This window comes from Manis javanica, chromosome 9, assembly GCF_040802235.1.
Source record: "Manis javanica isolate MJ-LG chromosome 9, MJ_LKY, whole genome shotgun sequence".
Lineage (NCBI taxonomy): Eukaryota > Metazoa > Chordata > Mammalia > Pholidota > Manidae > Manis > Manis javanica.
This window is the reverse complement of record NC_133164.1, coordinates 90,249,349-90,272,649: the sequence shown is the minus strand read 5'-3', so window position 1 is coordinate 90,272,649 and position 23,301 is coordinate 90,249,349. Positions and strand designations below refer to the sequence as shown.

Here is a 23,301-nt window from a genome sequence, read left to right as displayed (position 1 = left end):
TTAAATAGCTTAATTTCAGCAGTCTTGTCTCTACCACAGTTGGGAACTTCTTTCTGTCCCATTTATTCCACTTGCTTCTCTATTCTTCAAATCTCCAGGCCTCACTAAACCTCTCCAGCCCTTCACTCTCTCTCTGTCAGCCTTCTCTCCTGACTTTATCCCTTTCTTAATCATTTATCGTAGACTTGCTTACTGTTTACCACTGTTGTGAGTGCTGCTGCTCACTTTGGAATAACTGTTTCACTCTTCAAGGTTTGATGTTTCAGTAGAGTCTTAAATGAGACTGCATATTGCTGCCTGCAGGTGGTGATGGTACTTCGTGTTGGTAATTCACACTTTTCTTTGATGAGACACATCTAACTGGGGTTTAGAAATAACTCTTCTAACTACCATGATAAATACCAAAGCAAGTTTCTTTAAAAAAAAAAAAACCTTTCATTTATTAAGGGCATACTGAATTTATAAGTGTCATGTCCTCAGTTAACACAGGATGCTCCTGGCTTAATTTAGGCCCTTCTTGTCAGGACTCTCATGTTCTGCTGCTTTTAGTGTAATCTTGGTTGTGATTTCCTATCTTACTCAGTCCAGTAATAGTCACTAACAGATTGCTTATTATTTGTACCATTGTATTTTGATGTATTTAAGATTTCTCCCTATCTTAAAGCAAAATATTATTAATTATGATTCTCCTAGTAGCAGTTTAATTTTATTCTTCTTAGGAAGTTTCATCCAGACTTAGCTACATCACAGTCTTAGAATCTGCCATCTTTCTCCTTTTGTTTACTGACTACCATTGTATAAACCCATTCACTTACAGTACCAATTTTATTCAGATACAACCTTTTAATCCCTCATTATGTTGTCATGCCGTTTCCTCATTAGTCTCATAATCATTCATTTTTTTCTTTTTTGAGAATAGGCTTCCTTAACACTGGTTTTCAGAGTGCTGTTTTTATACATATGTATGAGATGTTTACTTTCAGTTCATTAAAAAAGTTTTTTTCTTCAGGTTCCTTTCCTCACAGAATAGGAAATGAGTGATGTTTACATTTTCTGTTCATTTCAGATGATGATGCTAGAATTGAAAATGGAGCGCTAGCGCCAAAGCAGGAGATTCCCTCAGCAGCAGAATCTCAAGAAGTTCCTGGCAGTCTCAATATAGGTGTTCCTCAAATTTTTAAATATGGAGAAGCCTGTTTCCCCAAGGGCAGATTTGAAAGAAAGAGAAACCCCTCTCGAAAGAAACAACATATATGTGATGAATGTGGAAAACACTTCAGTCAGGGCTCAGCTCTTATTCTTCATCAAAGAATCCACAGTGGGGAGAAACCCTATGGATGTGTTGAATGTGGGAAAGCATTCAGCAGAAGTTCTATCCTTGTGCAACACCAGAGAGTCCATACTGGAGAAAAACCTTACAAATGTCTTGAATGTGGAAAAGCCTTTAGCCAGAATTCTGGGCTTATTAATCATCAGAGAATCCATACTGGGGAGAAACCTTACGAATGCGTTCAGTGTGGGAAATCCTATAGTCAAAGCTCAAATCTTTTTAGACATCAGCGAAGACACAATGCAGAAAAACTTCTGAATGTTGTGAAAGTTTAAGAAATTAAAAAAAAAAATGTCAGCACTCAGGTCTTTTTCTTCAGAAATGAAGACAAAAACATGAAATGATAATAGTTTTATTTCCTTCTAGTCTGTTAGAAAATACACGGGAAATGTAGAAAATCTTCACCCACTATTATTTCATCTTGAGAGAAATGGTGTCATACCTGCCCAGAAACTGAAATTTTAAACTTAGTTCAGGTGTTAATGCCTAAATCTTACATGTGATGTTTATATTATTATTTTTCCAAATAATGAACTACCTGATTCTTCAGCCCTTAAAAGTCTCCTTTGTAGACTGACATATTTCTGTGTTGAGCATTAAAATGTTATTTTCAAGGTATTCCTGTGTACATTAAAAGGTAACAGGAATTAAAAATGTAAAAAAAAAACCATTTTTTCAAAATTTATCCTTGTTTTCTTTCACCTAATTTGAATATGTATTTCAGAAAATGAAAGATAGGATGATCAAAAGCCTCAGAGTAAATGAGCCTTAAAACTCAGATTAAGAAGTGGTAATGAACATCAAAAGTGAATAGGGAAGATAAATACTCTGATCCAAGAACTGAAGTATATCAAGAATTTGTCTAAATGTAATTATTTGCCTGAAGAAAAACTCAACAGCTTACCCTCTCTGTAATTAGGCATCCCACTAATGAAAATAGTGTTTTCCCATTATTATTAGAAAGTGACAGAGTCTAGACAATAAACAATTATAAACTATAAAAGTAGAAATTACAACTAGGGAGGAATTTGTAGTGAATGGCAGTGTTGAAGAGCAATATAGCATAATGGTCTCTTGGCTTTTAGAAAACAGACTTGAAAATCTTATTTTGCCTTCATTTTTATTAAGGACAGAAAAAAGTCTGACAAGTGGGCAACAAGTATCAGGTTTGCTATTTTATTTGGTACAGAAGGGTTGAACAAGCAAACAAAGCAGCCATGCATTTATAATTAAATATTTTCTACCGACAAGGCCCTGTGCTAGGTACTGTAACCCTACCATAAGTAGGTAGGTGTTTCTTTCACTGTAAATCATTGTGGGTTTGGTACAAAGCTGTTTAATGAGTTAACTCTTAACTCTGTCAGAGTAGTCCTAGGGGAGGTCACCTCTGAGATTTCCAGAGTCACAGTTCTCTTACCAGGGTGTTATATTGGGGGAAAGGAAGATTCAGCTTAAAAGAGCTAGCCGGCTCTCCAACAGTCTAAAGAGGTGAGTATAAGATACTCTATTAGTTTGGAGGTTTGTGGGTCTTTAAAAAAAACTAATCAATCTCTAGTAGCACTGAGGTTGTACTTAACATGTTAAGTTGAATTGTTCTATTTAAAAAATACCTAGGTTATTAACAACTAGCTTACTCAGAATTGATTTTCATTTTAAAAATTTTAAGTCTTAACACATTTTTTAAGTGTATTAAAGTAATACATTGTAGTAGTAGGATTATATACTCCTTGGCTGAGGAATCCCAAGTACTGTGGTTCTGCTGTTGAATAGTGGAAAACTCTGGAAGTTAAAATACAGAATATGAGAAAAGGCATTTTATAGTGGGCATAATTCTGTGGAAAATAACCCATGTGAATAAAAATATTTCATAGTTCCAGAGATTTTGGTTGCATCTGGTGCTTGGATCAGATTAAAAAAAAGAAGGCGAGATTTGCATGAGCCTGTTAAAAAGCATAGTAATAAATGCAAGGCCAGCTGGTGGAAAAGTGAGTCAGAATGGAGCTTGTTTATAGATTTTTCTGATAACGATAAGAAATGTGCTTTATAGATTAAGACTTATTGAAGTATAAATATGTAGTAATGATATAATGTATTTTAAGTTATACAGGAAAATGTAGGGACTTTTGTTTGGGTCCATTTCTCTTGTGGCTGAGAGGAAACAAGTCAATGTCCAATAAAGCTATAAACTACTCCGCTGTAAGATAAGATGTTCCTGAGTTGGTTTATTTATTTACAACTGGCTCTTTACATGTGGGCTTGAGGTGGCGTATTTGGAATACTGCTACTGGGATGACAGTTCTTTTATCAGAGTGTGTAAGAAGGGAGCAACCTCAATGGCTATAATTTCACCCATTTTTAGATCTTACATCTTCCTTGTATACAAAGAAGCTTCCCTCTGGTACGTTTGTCATAAATGCCAAAGATGTTTGGTATAAAAGAGCTTAGAAAAAGTATTTGAGTTGGCAAATATGAGCTTGTCTTGACAGCTCTGATACCCCTTGTTTAGAAAGGATTCCAAGGCTAAGGCAAGGCTCTCTGGAGAAAATGGGCTGGACACAAAAAGCCTGGTCAATGGTACATAGGAAAAGGAAGTGGCGGTCTGTGTATTCACTATCTCTTATTAGGTGAGTTAAACTCTCAGTAGACAAACTGACTTAAAATAACTATTCAGTGATTTATGATTTCATTCATTCATTTATATGCACATAGCTAATCATAGCAATTCTGGGGAGTGCCCAGCCTCTGATGATGTGGTGATCTTGTAGTTGCAGTCGATGATATCACGCAGACTGCTGATAACCTGCCCAATAGCCACTGAGCATTTGCTCATTATTGCTAAATTTTCTTCTGGTTTTCTTGGTAGTGAAGCTCCCCACATTCACACCCAGTCTATCACATTATATAAGTGTTCTATGTATTGCATTCCAGGCATTGGCTTAGACAGTATACCTATCTCACTTAGATTTGTATAGGCTAGGAAAGCAAGATTCAGAGGACATGTGACTTGCATGTGGCTGATTACAGCAAAAACTCAAATTCTTTGACTCCAGGGACACGTATTTTTCACAGTGCAAATGACTACTGTTAAACTTTGATAAATTTTATGCTTTCTTTTATAGTTACTAAATGTTAAAGCTATTAAACAAGTTTGTTTGAATTTTCTACAGTACAGAATTGTAAAATGAGAAAGAACATTCCTTCTCATAGTCTTACTCAGAAGTAGTAATTTGGTTTGTTATTCTCCCAGGCATATACCTATTTAGGCAAAAATGTGTTAATAGCCGACACTTGGGGTTGCTATATACAGGCACTGTTAGAAGCACTTTACCATGGACTGTTAATCCTCACAGCAACCATATGAAGTAGGTACATATCCCCATTTTACATGTACTGCACCCCTTCCCTCCCACTTTGACGTAGACATTTTGTTTTATGGCTATGTATTATTCCATTTGTTTATTACAGATAATACAGTTAACATCTTTATACATGTATTTGGCTACCTGTGTGGGTTTCCTTTAGAATAAATAGCTAGTTGTGGATTTATTGGGTCAGAATGTCCACATTTAACATTTTGAGAAATTACTGTACCGATTTACGACTCCATTAATAGAGTGCCTGTTTGCCTACATTCCCAAAACCCTGAGTCCTTAAATATTTTTGCCACTCTAACAGGCAAAATTTACCTTTCTTTTATTATTAATGAGGAACATCTTTGTTCACTGGCCATTTGCATTTCCTGTTGTGAATTGCCCATTTTTCCTTCTTTAATTATGAAAATTACTATCCTTGTACAGAACAAATGATACCCAAAAGAACAGACCCTTTTCTCCAGCACTTCACATACCACAGCCCACAGTTGAGTATACATTCATCTAGCCCTATTCATATGAATATATGTACAAATGATGTCTTTATGTAAGATGATGTCTGTGTACTGCTCTGCAGCTTGCTTTTTTGTCTCAAAAGCATCACAAGGTCTTTAATAGTTAATAGGATTTAGTACTATGAAAATACCATTATTTGTCCCCTTATTTTTTTTTCTTGCTATTACATTGCCAAAGTAAACATCTTTTTTATATATCTGTATGTGTGTGTGTGTGTGACTATCTCTAGGATAGAGTCATATATGGTGGATTGTTGGGTCAAAGGGTGTGCTCTCTGATAGACCCACCTTAGCCTTCCCATAGGCCTGTTTTCACCAAGTGAATGGAAAGTGCTCATTTCCCCATACAGCCTTACCTACACACTTGATAATTTTTATCTGAAGGGCAAAAAAGATTTTGTGTTTCCCTGATTAATAGTGTTAAGGTTATTTTCATGTTTATTGGCCATCTGTAGTTCTATCATGGGTTTTGTATCCTTGACCAGCTTTTCTATTGGCTTATATTGGATATGTTGTTTTTGTTTGTTCAGTATCTCTTTCCCCATTTTTTGATAAGAAAATCCTTATTTATTATGAGGAACCCATTCCCTGTGGCTTAGGTGAGTACGTGGCCACGTCTGGCCTTCCCCTCAGTCCCACGGTTCCTTAGCCCCATGATTAAAGAATGGGCGTGTAACTTACGCCAGGCTAAAGAGAGCCCTCTATAGAACTTCTGTGGGAACTATTGGAATGAAGGGGCTCTACAGAGATCCCACCAATTATGGACTATGTAGGCCACAATTTGTACCATGTGGAGAGAGTATGGGGAGAAACTCAGAGGCTAGCAGAAAGTAACAAGAACTAAGTTATGATGTCATTTTTCTGGAGGCCCTATCCAGCTGTGCCTAAAGCCTGCCCTACCTCTGAACTTAAAAGTTTTGTGAGCCAATAAAGTCCCTTTCTTGTTTAAGATAATTGGGTTTCTGTCCTGATTAATATAGGTTATTTGTATTTTCATATTGGTTTGTAGAAAACCTTGAAATTTTAATTCTAGTCTTATAGTTGATGCATTATATAGGTTAATAAAATTAGCATAGCCTTCCATGATTTGGCCTCTGCCATTATTCCACTCTCTATGCCACACAGCACACACATAGACTTTATAGTCCAGTAACAGTTTTGGTGGTGGGAATGTTTGGATGAACAGTTTTCACAATGTCTGTGGCATTTCTCTTCCATCCTTCCTACATACAGATTCATTAACCTGGCACTCAGACTGGAGATTACACTGCTGAATCTATGCTGTACCCACCTCCAACCATTGCTCTTGGGGCCCTCCCCTCAAGCATCCCCTTTATGTGACACACTTTTGGTGGTAGAAAAAAAATATATTGTGTCATATGAGTGGTAAAGGAGAAAATAAGGGATACAAAACATCAAGGAGAAAAGGGATTGCAACTTTGGTTGTCCAGGAAGGTTTCACTGAGGAAGTGAAATTTGGGAAAAGGTGTGTATGAGGAAGCAAGCCATGAGACCCAGGGGACATATTCCAGGCATGGGAACAGTAAATGCAAATAAGCTGTGGTGGGGACAATGCCTGATTTGTTCAAAAAACAGCAAGAATGCCGGTGTGGCTGGAGCAGAGTGAACATGGTAGAAAGCAGTGGATGAAACCTGAGGGTGAAATTTGATCTGGCAGGGCCAGATCATGGAAAACCTGGTTAGTCATTGGTAGGACTATGACTTTTACTTTGATGGGAAACCATTAGAGGTTTTGGCCAAAGGAGTGACATACTGCAGAGAAGAGAACAAAAGTGTCCAGCTACCTTTTCTTAAATTCTTATAAATGTCTCTACATATTTTCTTTATGAAGTCAGTTTTGAGATAAAAATCACCCGAGCCCACAATTCTAGTAATATTCCATTAACACTTTAATGTTCTCTATACACCTATATAAATGGTTCTATATACCTATCCCCATCTATACCTGTGACACTTATTTACAACAGAAATTTAGAAAACAGTAAATTAAGTGTCAGCATCTTGGTTTGGTTTGTTAAATTTAATGCCTGCCTTCCTCTTTGGAGCAATTACCTGAGGCTAACCTCTCCACTGAATTTAAGGCGTCCTCTTAGACCATTCAAAGGCACATGCCAGTAAGCCTCAGCTCTTATACTTCTTTTTTTTTAATCCTGGATTTTTTTTAATAAGCATGCAAATTTATCAAACATACAAATCCTTCAGGCCAAGATGACTAGATCTAACCTGCCTGAACAAATAAAATATCAGATAAAATATATCCAACAAAAGCAAAGGATGGGATCCCTGAGAGATGGGAAACAAATGAAGGAAACTTGGGTTTTCTCTATTTGCTACCTGGAGAGAATTTCTAGGCTACAGCAGAGAGAGGGAGAACTCAAGCAAAGCCTGGCAGTCTCCGTAAGTTGAGAAGAGGGAGCAAGGGGTCCTGAAAGGCCAAAGTGGTTATCTTTTGCAAGGCAGTGTATCAGCAAAGAGAGAACTAAACAACACTGGAGAGCTGCAGAGGCTCCCTCTCAAGTACTCAATTGAGGACTGATAAGCACATGTTTCTAGGGAAAGTACCTGAGGTGGGGGAAAGAATTATCCAAAAAGATTGCAGGAAAAAGATCACTGGGACTCACATAGGTACAGGAACAGTACCATCAGCCACAGTAGGAAACATCGTCATTCACAGGGCTTCAGTAAGAGCACTGTTCTCAAACAAGGGCAGTTTTGCCCCCTAGGAGACATTTTTGGCTATCAGAACCAGAGATGAGCTCTGCTGGCATCTAGTGGGTAGGAGATAGAGATAGCTCTAAATATCCTACAGTGCATAACACCTAGCTCTAAATATCAGTCCTGCTGACGTTGAGAAACTTGGGATTTGTACAGTAAGAAGGGTCTTCTTTTTTTTTCCTTAGTCGGTAGAAATGAACCCTAGACAAAACACTACCTAAAAGACACTTTAATAGCAAGATGTGAGAGGATAAAGCTGTGTCCAAGTAATTTAAATGCATTCCAGAACAAAGCTCAAGAATATGTATATTAACAATATCCAGCAACCACCCACCAAGACATGATATACAATGGCATCACATAAAAAATTATGTCATGCAAAGAAGCAGGAAAAATATAACTTCTAGTAAGAAAAATTTCATCAAATTGACCCAAAAATATAACAAAAGAATTAGTAGACAGGCACATTAAAACAAAGATTGTAACTATATTCTATGTGATCAAGAAGCTAGTAGAAATACTGAACATGTGTAGTAAAGGCATTTAAAGTATAAAACAACCAAATTAAATTTCTAGAGAAGAAAACTACAATGAGATTTTTTAGAAAATGCACTGTAGATTAAACAATAGAAGAAAAACAAGAAAAGAAAGGTAAATAAGACATAGCAATAGAAACTATCCAAAATGACAGAGGAAAGAAAACAGAAAAATTAACAGAGCATCAATAAGCTGTGGCACAGCTAATACATATATATATGTATAATATATATTTATACAAAGCCTAGTATATATCATTATAGAGTCCCTGAAAGTGGGGGGAGAGAGGAGGAATAGAGGAATATTTTAAAAAATAATCTACAGAATGCAGTGCTCATAGAGAAATTTATAGCAATAAAACATTTATATTAGAAAAAAAGTCTCAATCCAATTACTTCAGCTTTCACAAGAAGTCAGAATAAGACAAACCCAAAATGAAGAGAAGAAAGGAAATAAAGATTAGATTGGAAATCAACAAAACAGAAAATAGGAAAACAAAAGAAAAATCACTTTCTATATCCTATTTAAACCAAAGGCTAACTTTTAAAAAAAATTAATAAAATTGAGAAACTTCTAACTAGACTGATCAGGAAAAAAAAGATACATATTATATCAGAAATGAGTTGTGAAATTACTATGTATTATATAAATTCTTCTCCACATAAAAAGTTTCAGTCAAGTTTGCTAACCTCCATATTGCTGAATCCAGTACTCATTTATGAGACCTCTTGCTGAGGCATTAGCCATATTTTTACGTAACTGACATTTTCATTTGGCTTCAAGAACAACACACATTGTTGTTTCTCTACTTTATGGGACATTTCTTCTCAGTGTCAATGCTGGTATTTCTATTTCCTCCTCTCTCCAGACTTCTATATGTTGGAATCCTTGAGGAATCAGTGTTTAGATCTCTCTTCTACCTATATTCACTTCCTAGGTGATATCCTCTGGTCTTAGATCTTTAAATACTACCTACAACTGCAAAATCTGTGTATCAGCTTATACCTCTTTCTGAACTACAGGCTCATATATCCCTTTGCCTACCAGACTTCTCTACTGTGATGCCTGCTGTAGTCTGGGTCCCTAAGAAAACAGAGGGGATGTGATCCCAGAAGAGGAAGATAGGGTAAATGGGAGGTGAAGCAGGGAAGGAGGGAGAACAAATACAAGTAGGTGTTAGCTGGCTGCAGTTTAAGCACAGCTGTTTGCTTAGTCTTACTGGCCATTTTCAGAGCACAAGTGTGGTTTGAACCACTTCATCTCACCCCACCATGGAGTAGGAGGAGGGAAAATACTTTTCAGCAGACACCCCTCTCCCTCTGGTCAGTTTCCACCATAGAGCCTCAAGTTCTCACACTTCCAGGTGGTACTATTCGGCCCCTCCAGCAGCAACCACTAGGAAATCAGGCTCCAAGACAACACAGGAGTGGCAGGCCAGAGATCAAGCCAGAGTCAGTTGCTTCCTCTATGTGCAGATGGGCCTGCAAACTCAAGGGTGGATCTTTTTAGAGGGTTATCAGCTTTAGTAGAAACCCTGGCCCTGCAAATAGTAGGAGGCTTATAAACAGGGTTTGGGACAATGACTACTTAGACATCTTAAACCTAATATGCTCCAAATAAACTTTTAATTTCTCCCTAAATATATTCTTCTTATAGTCTTTTTCATCTTAGAAAGTAGCAGTTTTGCTCAGGCCACTAGCGTCTCTTCTTGCCTGCCTGCCCTAGTTCAGTTAGTTCTCAACACAGCAGCCAAATCATACAAGTCAGACTATGTCATGTCTCTGCTCAAAATCCTCTTCCTTCCTGCTCTGCATAAACATCAAAAGGGCATTGTGTCTGCAACTTATTCTTAATTCAGAAAAAACTTACACAGCTAGATATAGATATATCTGGCGATAGATAAGAGTAGGTAGCAAATTTGATAAAATGTCAACATTTGGGGAATCTGGGTGAAGAGTATGTAGGAATTCTTTGTACTATATCCTCGCAACTTTTTATTAATTTTGAAATTATGTCAAAATTAAAAGTTAAACAAAATAGCCTAGAAAAGGAGAAATTGAGTAACTAAAGGAAAATCAGAAGTAGATGCTATTATTGATAAAGCTTGGGCCTTTAAGAAAGGGAGTTGGAAAGAGGGACTATTAAGAAAGCAATTATAAACACCCACTTGTAACCCCAAGAGGAGAGAGTTCCCAGCTGTGGGCAAGTTCACTATGAATTCTATAAGCTCCAATAATGACAATGGAATGTTGGGGGTTAAAAGGGGCTCATACTATGCTTTATTCTCACGATGGCAGGTCAAGGGATAGAATCCATCCACCCATCTCTGGCTGGGCTCCAGCCTCCACTCCCAGGTGCTGCCTCTGCTCTAGGCGCCACAGTCCTTGCCTTCTTCTGTAGGCTGCCTTCTCTCTTCCTAGCATAGGGCTCTGTGGCTTCTCTCTGCTCCTAGCACCAGGTGGACCTCTGTGGATGGGTCTCTATGGTGACTGGCTGATGCCCCAACCATATATGTCCAGACACTTGTTTTTTTCCTCTCCACCCCTTCCCGCATGCTGGTATTTCCGAGATGACTGTTCGCCTGGGAAGCAATATCAGCAATAAAAAGCTTATTGCCAAGGGGTAGGCAAGCAAGGTGCCTATGCAGCAGGCTAATTATTACCTCATGGCTTATACAATGGGCAATGTTAGAATCAGATGAGAATTCTAGCTATGAAATTTCCATTTTCCCTACACCACTAGAGCCATAATTTAAAGTGATGATATAGAGCTATGTTTATGGATATGTGAAATGTTTATGATACAACAATAGAAGAAAATTTAATTTACCATTATCTATCATTTTTGGAAAAAAGTGCACAAATATATACGTAGAATGGCATACATCAAAATACTAAGTTTGTTAAATAGTCTTCTGGAGATAAGTGACTTCTATCTTAATTTTTTTACATTATTACCTTTTTTTTTTTTTTTTTTTACAAAAAGCTAGCAGCACACTTTTAATCAGGAAAAAAACCCAAAAAAGTAAAAAAAATTTCTCATTTAGATCAGGGGTCAGCAAACATTTTCTGTAAAGGGCCAGATAGAAGTATTTTCAGCTTTGCAGGCTGTACAGTTTCTGTTGCAACTATGCAACTCTACCATTATAGCAGAAAGCGCCCTTAGATAACACACGAATGGGTGTGGCTGTGTTCCATTAAAACTTTACTTACAAAAACATGTGGCTGACTGGCCTTCCTCCAGTAGTTTGCTCACCCCTGATTTAGATGGATGCCTTTTTAGCTTACAGGGAAGGAATGTTCTCATTCCTAAGGAGCGTCCTGTGGAGGACAGTGGGGGAACTCCACTGGCCTCATGCAAAATCATGGAGTAAGCAGACTAAATGAAATTCAATGAAAACATTTAAACAAAACCACATTTGTATACAAATAAACACCTTGTCTAGAGAACTGTAGTAAGTGATAAATATGCATTTTAAGAGATTGTAGATACTTAGATTCAGTAGGCCGGAGAACTGGATCCCAACTGTTGGAGAGAGATTCCTTTTACTCTGCCCAGGAAGCTCAGCTGCAGCTCCTCCACGGAGTGACCAAAGGCTTGAAGGGTGTTCTAAGGAGATGTGGAAAGACGGATGTGCCAAAATCCTTGGGAAAGCTAAGGCTCCTCCTGGTTTTGTTCCAGGAAGGAAATCTTCCATTGTAAAGAGCATAATCCATAGCTTCCATAAAATTAGTTGAGTAGTGTACTGTCTTTTCCTATTACCTTGAAGAGATTGTGTGAAACTGGTTTTAATGTCTACAAGTATTCCTCACTGAGATATCTTGCCTGGAATATTCTTTATAGGAAAAATTTAGATTACAGATAATTTCCTTAATAGACCCAGCACTAGATTACAGATAATTTCCTTAATAGACCCAGCACTATTCAAATTTTATATTTCTTCTTGTGTTGATTTTGGATAAATTTTCAAATTTTTACAATAAAATTAATCACATCCATTGTATTAGATCTGTAATGGCTGTAGATCTATGTTGATGGACACTTTTGCATTCCTAACATTGACAATTATTTTTTCCATTTTTTTTCCTTGAAAAGTTTTGCTGGGGGTGTTATCAGTTTTATTATTTTCAAAAAATGAACTTTTGGCTTTATTTTTTTAAATGTTTGTTTTCTATTTCATTGATTCATATTCTACTATTCCCTTCCTTCTGCTTTTTTTTTTTTTAAAAGAAAGTGTTCATTTCCCATCAACCTTATTTCTCTTTTCTGTGTAAGAGTGTAGAAGAATGGCTTTAAACCACTCAATGGTTGCTACTCATTCAGTGGACTCAGCAGTGGGAGCTGCAGAACAGTCTTCATAGACAGGCTGAGCACTCCAGTCTCTGAAAGCAGAGAACTGCTGAAACTGCTGGATAGGCACAGGTAGTCAGTTCACCCTGAAATTCCCCCTAGGTCACAGCCTTTTCAGTAGTGTCCTGCTCTTTCTCTTCAAACTCTTCAGAATCTCTGGAGAAGTAGAGATCAGGCATGACTGCCTATGGGTGCTCATGGGAGAGTGCCATGCATGCACAGGACTTTCTGGTCCAGCATCCCACTGTGTAAGCTTCCTTGTTGCACAGGTTGGCAATGCCCATATAGTGCAGAAGTGAGTCTGTGTTGCACAGAGTGCTGGTAAGCAGGTTAACAGACACCTCTATGAGAAAACTAGTTGTCAGCTCTGAGATCACTAACCACCAGAAATCTCTGCTTCTGGAAGGCTGTCTGGATCTGGTTAGAGAAGGTTCCAAAAGTGAAGTAGCCAGCAATGGGAGTAGCTCCAGGGGCAAGACAAACTTCAGCACAGCTTGTTGGCCAGTATTCCTGGAGGATATGACATGACATCAGTTGGGTTTCAATGGCAACAATGGCATAAGCTGCCAGCAGAAGCTTCTCACAGGTTCTCTTCAGATTTATGATGTAGATGCCATCGTTTTCCTGTACTGTTCCATTCAGAAGTCAAGGTTGGTGCCACCCAAGAGGGTTCCTTCTGTAAGGAATTTGAGGACATCATCATCTTTCATTTGTGGGGTATTGTGAAAGTTTCTCTTTGAGCTACAGTGGGAATCTGGAACAACACCATGTAGATCTTTCTCTACTTTCTTTCTTTAGATTTACCTCCTATTTTTTTTAACTTCTCGTGAAAAATACTTTAAGCATTGAATCTTAGCCTTTTCTTTCCTAATACATGCACTGGACACTGTAAACTTCTCTTTTAATCAGGGCTTTAGCTATATCCCACAATTTTCACTATTCCAGGTAAAAATATTTTCTAATTTCCATTGTGCTTGTTTCTTTTATCCATGGGTGATTTAAGCTGTTTTTCCTAATTTCCAAACGTTTGGGGTTTTTGTGTGTGTGTGTGCACTGATTTCTAGCTAATTTTATTGTTGGCTGGCTAGGACTTCAAGTACTATGTTAAAGTGGTGAAAGCCGCCATTCTTGTCTCGTTCTTAATCAGAGGGAAAGCTTTCAGTCTTTCACCACTGAGTATGATGTTAACTGTGGATTTTACATATATAGTCCTTATTATGTTGAAGCACTTTCTTTCTATTCCTAGTTTGTTGACTGGTTTCTTTTTTTTTTTAATCATAAAATATATTTTGTCAAAAAATTTTTTCTGCATCAGTTGAGGTGATCATGTGGTTTTCATCCTTCATTCTGTTAATATGGTGCATTACATTCATTTTATTATGTTGAATCATCCTTGCATTTCAGAAATAAATCCCTGTTGGTCATGGTGTATAATCCTTTTAATGTGCTGTTGAATACTTTTGCTTGTATTTTGTTGAGGATTTTTGCATCAATATTGATGGGAGATATTGGTTTGTAATTTTCGTAGTATCTTTGTGTGATCAGACATCTTTGAAATCAGGTTAATGTCAACCTCATAGAATGAGTTTAGGAGTGTTTCCTCCTCTTCAGTTTTTTGGAGGAGTTTGAGAAGGATTGGTGTTTCTACTTTAAATGTTTGGTATAATTCACCACTAAAGCCATCTGGTTCTGGGATTTTCTTTTTTGGGTGGTTTTGATTACTGATTAAATCTAACTATAGGTATGCTAATTTTTTCATGATTCAGTTGTTAGGTTGTATGATTCTAGGAATTTGTCCATTTGATCTAGGTTATCCAATTTGTTGGTATATAACTGTTCCTGGTATTGTCTTATAATCCTTTTTATTTCTGTAATATTGACAGTAATATGCTCTCTTTCATTTTTTTTATTTTGGTATCATTAATGTACAATTACATAAGCAATACTATTGTTACTAGACTCCCCCCATTATCGAATCCCCACCACATACCCTATTACAGTCACTGTCTATGAGCATAGTAAGATGCTATAGAATCACTACTTGTCTTCTCTGTGTTGTACTGCCTTCCCCTCTTTCATTTTTGACTTTGAGATTACAGTACATGATATCCACATAACATCACTGATGCTGTTAGCCTTTAGGCAGTGCTTTCTGGCAGGTGTGATTTTTCCCCTCAGGGGGCATTTAGCAATGTTAGGAGATATTTCTGGTCTTTTTAACTGGGTGGAAGGTTGCTATGGGTATTTAGTGGATAGAGGGCAGGTATAGTGAAGACAACCTGCCCCCTACCCTTCCCAAAGAATTATTTTGGCCCAAAATGTCAACAGTGATGAGTTTGAGAAATCTTAGGTTAAAGTAGTTTTTGCCAGGCTTCTCCACTGTAGTTAACTATTTTTCTTTTCCCACACTCTGTTCCATGGAAGCATGACAAAAAGTCCAGCCTCCTTGAGGGGTGGGAAGTGAGGATTAAACTCCATATTCTGGAATGGGGGAGAATCTACATATATTACTTATAAATAAATATGGGAGAAAAATAAACCTTCCTTATGGAAGAATTCTATCACTTATGGACTCATTTGTATTTATTTGTCCTTGGGAGCACTTTCAGGTTGGCTCCTTTCTTGGAAATGCTCCCATTGTTTTGTTTTTTGAATTCTTGCTTACTTTCTGGTACTATAAAATGCTCCCTGCTCATCTTTTATGCTCATTAATACTGGAGTATTATTGCTTTTGGGTCCTCTCTGAGTACAGCATTAGGTAATATATGTATATATACTAATCCATGTATACACACATTCTATGATTGTTTCTGTATCTAACTGCATGTGTATGTGAGCTCATGTTAATGTCAATGACTCTGAGTCTAGCAACTTTTTACTGAACACTGGACATTGTTCAGGAAAAACTATAGTCTCCAGGTGAGGTTGTCATTCTCCTGAGAGGATTCACCCTATTGTCTCTTATAACTAGTAGCTAGATTAAGAGCGGATAACTTAATTCACTAAAAGGCAGACCCGACTTGAGGCTGCATTTCAGACTTTTAGATTTGGTCTACCATCCTAGAGTATAGTCTTTTAATGTTTACACTGAGATTGTGGGGTATTTACAAAAATACCTCTTAGTTGGCATGTGCTGTGTACTCTAATTTTCAGTCCCTAGCCCAATGAGTCTGAGAGTTCCATTTAACCAGCGTCTAGCGATTTGACTAGTCCAGTGTCCTTTGACTAGGTTTCTTGGCTTTTTGCCTTGCCAGATTAAGAATCAGCAAATGCCTGGGAGAATTAAATGGTATAAGATGTCAGGTGCAATTTCCTTCATTCTCCCTTCCCTTTTCACTCTGTGTACTTCACTCTCATTTAAAATTTTACAGTAAATAGTGCTACTTTTGTAACTCATTTCAAAGACCTGGTGAGCAAGTAGATTTAGAAATCTGGAATGAGTGAGGAGTATAAGATGGGTATGTTATTTTATCTGGATGGCAAGGTGTTTAGGACTGCAATTCTCCTGGATAGGGAATTCAGGAGGAAGATATCATGGGTATATATGTTAAGTTCATGAACTGAACTTTCCTGTAGGGCACTAGATTGAAATGTGTAGTAAACAATTGGCTCTTACATTTTATTTTCAGGGCAGATGGCTAAAGTTCAAACATCTGATTTTTCTTCTTCACTTTTTAAATTTGCCAAAAAACAGACAATAATTGATTGTACATTTTTTTCCGTACTCACTTTTCAACCTATCAACATGTCAGTGATTTTTAGTTCCTCTACTTCTGGATCTCATGCTTTTATTTTCAGACATCCAAAACAGTTGTCCTTTCTGCTCTTTCCCCCTTTTAATTTTAGATTCTTCTGAAAGCAAGACAATGATTATGACATTCAAAGACCTTAATGGCTTTCCATTTCTTAAAGAACATAATGCATAAATATGAAATCTACTTCAAATATACATAGTAATTTTGTTTTACATATAAAGCCCAGAAAACTGAAGTGTTTGCTTGTTTAGCATCATACTCCTTAAGTCTTTTCTCTTGCTTCCTTTTTATTTCCACCTTGTTCTCTTTTACATTTCAGTTATTATTTTCATAAACACTTGATCATGAGGGCAGGAACTCTTTTTTCTCCCTCAGTAGCCTGACACTGAATATTTATTGAATGAATTATTGACTAAGCTCCATACTCTACATTATTTCTTATAGTTCCTTGCTTCTGTACTTTTATTCTCTCCATGCCATTATGCCTGTATTCCCAACCTTTAAAACTGAAATATCAGGAGCTCCACAAAGCTTTCCCTTTCTTCCCAATCTGAACTGAATCTTACGTCCTCTAAGCTCTCATGAGCATCTTGTTTATCTTTATGATTATACTGAGCTATGTGTTTGTTGGGACAGTATATTCTTTCTGTATACTACAAAACCTTTAAAAAAATGCCTTGCACACCATAATTTAACATGTCTGTTAAATTGAAATATTAATTGGATAATTATGGGAAACATTCAAAATAAATGACAGCAGAATTTTAACAAATGGTTACCAGAAAGACAATTTATTTAAGCTTTTTCTACTTTTCAGTTGAAAACTTTTGAGTATATTTAGTCTGTTACCTATATGTATGTCAGATATCAATAAAAAGTCTGAAAAATGTTGCCACTTGAAAGAAAAACCAATAGGTCTTTTTATTAATATGCTATACAAAGTAGTCATATGGGTATTGCTTTAGCCATCATTTCTGTTCAGTCTAGAGAAAACAAGATAAACATAGTAGTAATCTTCACATTTTGAAATATGGAATTCTTTTTTAAAAACTGTTTCACAGATTTAGAAGCTGTGATTAAATGGTAGTTTTGAAGAAGTCATTTCAAACCACTAAAGTTTACTGAGAATAAAATAAATCCACATTTACTATGAATACCACAGGAACTTCAAAAATTCATGCTTACTAGGAAAATCAGAACTAGGCCAAAAAAAAAAATTTCTGAAAAGGTAGGGCACTGGAATTACATGGTTAATAAACTTAATACCAGAATAGTATAGTATGTTTCATACACAGGAAATTTAATGATAGATAACTAACATTAGCATAAGCTAGGATTCTCTAGCTGTCAGGAGATAAATGGCAATTATTCGAGTGAATGCCAATTAAGATATGGAAGAGGTTTACGTTTCCCTACATTTTCTAAAATAACTTATATGCAATAGGTAATTAGGCTCACTGAAGGTTCGAGATTATAATACTAATACATTTCCTTCTGAATTCTGATTGCATACCCCACCACACTGATACATTTTTATAATATATAAGGCTCTGCATTGTTATACATATCTTGTAATGATAAAACCCTCCTCTTGAGGATTGTGCTTGAATACAAGACTATAGCTTTTGTTAAGTTACAGCACCTAGGAATTTCTTTCAGTTGTTGCCAACATTCAGTAAAAGTTTTATTCACATTGAAAGCTTTCCCACAACTCAGAGGATTCCTCAGCATTTTTCTTAAGTTTAGTAAGGTATGAACTTTGAGTTTTGACTGTCATAAAAATTGAATTAATGTTTTCTCTCCAGTGTGGTTTTTTTTTTTCCAAATGTAGCACAGGAGTTGAACATTGATTAAAATCTTTTTTATAATCATCAATAGCTTTCTTAAGATTTTTTCTGGCACAGGGTCTTTGGTACTGGATAAAGTTGGTGTATACACTGTAAAGGTTTTCCCATATTCATCACATTTAGGCTTTCTTCCCCAAAACAGACTTCCTCATGAGTAACGAGATCACAGTTGGATAAACCTTCTGCTGCAATGAACACACCAGTGGCATTTCCCCCAGTGTGGATTCTCTGGTGTTCGATAAGGTCAGTGCATGTGCTGAAAGGCTTTCCCACATGCATCACATTTATATGGCTTTTCAGTAGTATGAACTCTTTGATGGTTAATGAGATCTGCTACACTGATCACATGGATATGGTTTCTCCCCAGTGTGGATCCTCCAGTATAGGATAATTGCTGAGCACTGACTGAAAACCTTCCCACATTCTTTACATTTATATGGTTTTTCCCCAGTGTGTGGATTCTCTGGTGTTTGATAAGGTCTGAGTTCTGACTGAAACTTTTGCTCTACTGTGTGCATGAATATGGTTTTTCTCCAATGTGAATTCTCTGGTGAAGAATAAGGTCAGAGCTCTGACTGAAGGCTTTCTCACAATGGTCACAATGATAGGCCTTTTCCCCAGAGTGTACTCTCTGATGTTTAGTGAAGTCTGAGCTTTGACTAAAACTTTTATCACACTGATTACATTCATATGGTTTCTCCCCCGGGTGTATTCTTTGATGTTTAACATGGTCTGAAACGAAAACTAAAACTCATAGTACAATCACTGCATGGATAGGGTTTTTCTCCAGTGAGTGTGATTCTCTGATGAACAATAAGGACTGAGCTCTGATTAAAAGCTTTTCCACATTCATTACATTTATAGGGTTTCTCTCCAGTGTGGATCCTCTGATGTTTGATAAGGTCTGAGTTTTGACTGAAACTTTTGCTACACTGACTCCATGGATATGGTTTCTCCCCAGTGTGTATTCTCTGATGTAGAATAAGATCTGAGCTCTGACTAAAGGCTTTTCCACACACATCACATTTATATGGCTTCTCACCAGTGAGACCAGTGTGGATTCTTTGATGTTTTATAACATCAGAACCCTGACTAAAATGTTTGTTACACTGGTTACATATATAAGGCTTTTCTCCAGTATGGATTCTCTGATGTTTAACCAAATCTGAGCTCTGGCTAAAACTTCTACTACAATGACTACACTGATAGGGTTTTTCTCCTGTATGGATTCTCTAATGTATAATAAGATCAGAGCTCTGACTGAAGGCTTTCCCATATTCTTCATATTTATAAGGCTTTTCACCTGTGTGAATTCTTTTATGTTTAATAAGCTCTGAGCTCCAACTAAAACTTTTAATTCACCATTTACAAGGACATGGTTTCTCCTCAGTATGAATTCTCTGATGGAAAACCAGAGTTAAGCTCACATTAAAAGCCTTTCCACACTTATCACATTCATAGGGTTTCTCCCAGTGGGTTCTTTGATGCCTACTAAGGCTTGTACTCCAAGCAAAGCTTTGCCCACATTCATCACAATTATGCTGTCTTCTTTTAAAGAGATTCTGATCCTTTTCATTTATTTTAACCCCAAATTCACAGAATCCTCTGAATTCAAAATCCTGGAGAATATTGTCTGTGGGGTTGCCAGACTCTTCAGTCAATGGCTCCATTTTTGCTGTAATTTCCTTCTCTGAAGCCAGTTCTCCAATCTCAGTCTTAGTCTCACCATCTAGAATAAAAAATCCAAATGTTCTACAGAGTTGAAAACAAGACACAGATTAATTTTTTTTTGGTATCATGAATCTATGATTACATGAGGAACATTATGTATACTAGACTCCCCCATCACCAAGTCCCCCCTACACCCCATTACAGTCACTGTCCATCAGTGTAGTAAGATGCTGTAGATTCTCTACTTGTCTTCTCTGTTGTACAGCCCTCCCCATGCCCCCCCAAATTACACATGCTAATCATAGTACCCCCTTTCTTTCCCCCCTCCCCTTATCCCTCCCTTCCCACCCATCCTCCCCAGTCCCTTTCCCTTTAGTCCATTCTTGGGTTCTGTGAGTCTGCTGCTGTTTTGCTCCTTCAGTTTTTTTCTTTGTTCTTATACTTCACAGATTAGTGAAATCATTTGATACTTGTCTTTCTCTGTCTGGCTTATTTCACTGAGCATAATACCCTCTAGCTCCATCCATGTTGTTGCAAATGGTAGGATTTGTTTTCTTCTTATGGCTGAATAATATTCCATTGTGTATTTGTACCACATCTTTTTAATACATTCATCTACTGATGGACACTTAGGTTGCTTCCATTTCGTGGCTATTGTAAATAGTGCTGTGATAAACAGGGGTGCATATGTCTTTTTCAAACTGGGCTGCTGCGTCCTTAGGGTAAATTCCTAGGAGTGGAATTCCTGGGGCAAATGGTATTTCTATTTTTAATTTTTTGAGGTACCTCCATACTGCTTTCCACAATGGTTGAACTAGTTTACATTCCCACCAGCAGTGCAGCAGGGTTCCCCTTTCTCCACAACCTCACCAACATTTGTTGTTGTTTGTCTTTTGGATGGGGGCCATCCTTACTGGTGTGAGGTGGTACCTCATTGTGGTTTTAATTTGCATTTCTCTGATGACTAGTGATGTGGAGCATTTTTTCATGTGTCTGTTGGCCATCTGAATTTCTTCTTTGGAGAAGTGTCTGTTCAGATCCTGTGCCCATTTTTTAATTGGATTATTTGCTTTTTATTTGTTGAGGTGGGTGAGCTCTTTATATATTTTGGATGTCAACCCTTTATTGGATCTGTTGTTTACGAATATATTCTCCCATACTGTAGGATGCCTTTTTGTTCTATTGATGGTGTCCTTTGCTGTACAGAAGCTTTTCAGCTTGACATAGTTCCACTTACTCATTTTTGCTTTTGTTTTCCTTACCTGGGGAGATACGTTCATGAAGAAGTCACTCATGTTTATGTCCAAGAGATTTTTGCCGATGTTTTTTTCTAATAGTTTTATGGTTTCATGACTTACATTCAGGTCTTTAATCCATTTTGAATTTACTTTTGTGTACGGGGTTAGGCAATGATCCAGTTTTATTCTCTTACATGTAGTTGTCCAGTTTTGCCAACACCAGCTGTTGAAGAGGATGTCATTTCCCCATTGTATGTCCATGGCTCATTTATCATATATTAATTGAACATATATGTTTGGGTTAATATATGGACTCTCTATTGATTCCACTGGTCTGTGGGTCTGTCCCTGTGCCAGTACCAAATCATCGTAATTACTGTGGCTTTGTAGTAGAGCTTGAAGTTGGGAAGTGAGATCCCCCTGCTTTTTTCTTCCTTCTCAGGATTGCTTTGACTATTTGGGGTCTTTTGTGGTTCCACATGAATTTTAAAACTATTTGTTCCAGTTTGTTGAAGAATGCTGTTGGTATTTTGATAGGGATTGCATTCAATCTGTAGATTGCCTTAGGCAGGATGGCCATTTTGACAATATTAATTCTTCCTAGCCAAGAGCATGGGATGAGTTTTCATTTGTTAGTGTCCTCTTTAATTTCTCTTAAGAGTGAATTGTAGTTTTCAGGGTATAGGTCTTTCACTTCGTTGGTTAGGTTTATTCCTAGGTATTTTATTTGTTTTGATGCAATTATGAATGGAATTTTTTTCCTGATTTCTCTTTCTGCTAGTTTGTTAGTGTATAGGAATGCCACAGATGTCTGTGTGTTAATTTTGTACCCTGCAACTTTGCTGAATTCAGTAGTTTGGAGTGGAGTCTTTAGGGTTTTTTATATACAATATCATGTCATCTGCAAATAATGACAGTTTGATTTCTTCTTTATTTCTGGATGCCTTGTTTTGTCTGATTGCCGTGGCTAGGACCTCCAGTACTATGTTGAATAACAGTGGGGAGAGTGGGCATCCCTGTCTTGTTCCCAATCTTAGAGGAAAAGCTTTCAGCTTCTCACTGTTAAGTATGATGTTGGCTGTGGGTTTGTTGTATATGGCCTTTATTATGTTGAGGTACTTGCCCTCTATACCCATTTTGTTGAGAGTTTTTATCATTAATGGATGTTGAATTTTATTGAATGCTTTTTCAGCATCGATGGGGATGATCATGTGGTTTTTGTCCTTTTTGTTGATGTGGTGGATGATGTTGATGGATTTTTGAATGTTGTACCATCCTTGCATCCCTGAGATGAATCCCACTTGATCATGGTGTATGATCCTCTTGATGTATTTTTGAATTCGGTTTGCTAATATTTTGTTGAGTATTTTTGCATCTATGTTCATCATGTATATTGGTCATAATTTTCTTTTTTTGTGATGTCTTTGCCTAGTTTTGGTATTAGAGTGATGCTGGCTTCATAGAATGAGTTTGGAAGTATTCCCTTCTCTTCTATTTTTTGGAAAACTTTAAGGAGAATGGGTATTATGTCTTCTCTATATGTCTGATAAAATTTAGAGGTGAATCCATCTGGCCTGGGGTTTTGTTCTTGGGTAGTTTTTTTTATTACTGATTCAATTTTGTTGCTGGTAATTGGTCTGTTTAGATTTTCTGTTTCTTCCTTAGTCAGTCTTGGAAAGTTGTATTTTTCTAGGAAGTTGTCCATTTCTTCTAGGTTTTGCAGCTTGTTTGCATATAGATTTTCATAGTATTCTCTAATAATTCTTTGTATTTTGACACAGATTAATTTTAAGTTCAAAAGGCAGAATCCAAAGCCTCCAAGTGAAAGCTACCTTCTGAAAAGGTATCTGGGTCAATCTAAATGTTTACTGACTGATTTAAGGAATATGAATGTCTTATGGAGTTTATGATTTATATAGAATTAAAATCTATGGCAAAAATAGCAGAAGAG

The 23,301-nt window shown here is 37.0% G+C and overlaps 1 protein-coding gene and 2 pseudogenes across 5 annotated transcripts in view; 1 reads left to right on the top strand and 2 right to left on the bottom strand.

Annotated features, from left to right (window-relative positions):
• Window positions 1-3,537, top strand: part of ZNF24 (zinc finger protein 24) — a 49,063-nt gene extending 45,526 nt beyond the window's left edge. For all 5 annotated transcript variants that reach the window (XM_073212910.1, XM_017674098.3, XM_017674100.3 and 2 more), the window contains exon 4: window positions 1,067-3,537. In XM_073212910.1, coding sequence (XP_073069011.1) covers window positions 1,067-1,605 — 539 coding nt within the window. In that variant the 3' untranslated portion in view covers window positions 1,606-3,537. The remainder of the gene's footprint in view (window positions 1-1,066) is intronic.
• Window positions 3,538-12,804: 9,267 nt separating this feature from the next.
• LOC108405784 (small ribosomal subunit protein uS2 pseudogene) lies at window positions 12,805-13,549 on the bottom strand (annotated as a pseudogene).
• Window positions 13,550-18,477: 4,928 nt separating this feature from the next.
• Window positions 18,478-20,219, bottom strand: LOC140843474 (uncharacterized; annotated as a pseudogene).
• Window positions 20,220-23,301: the final 3,082 nt, after the last annotated feature.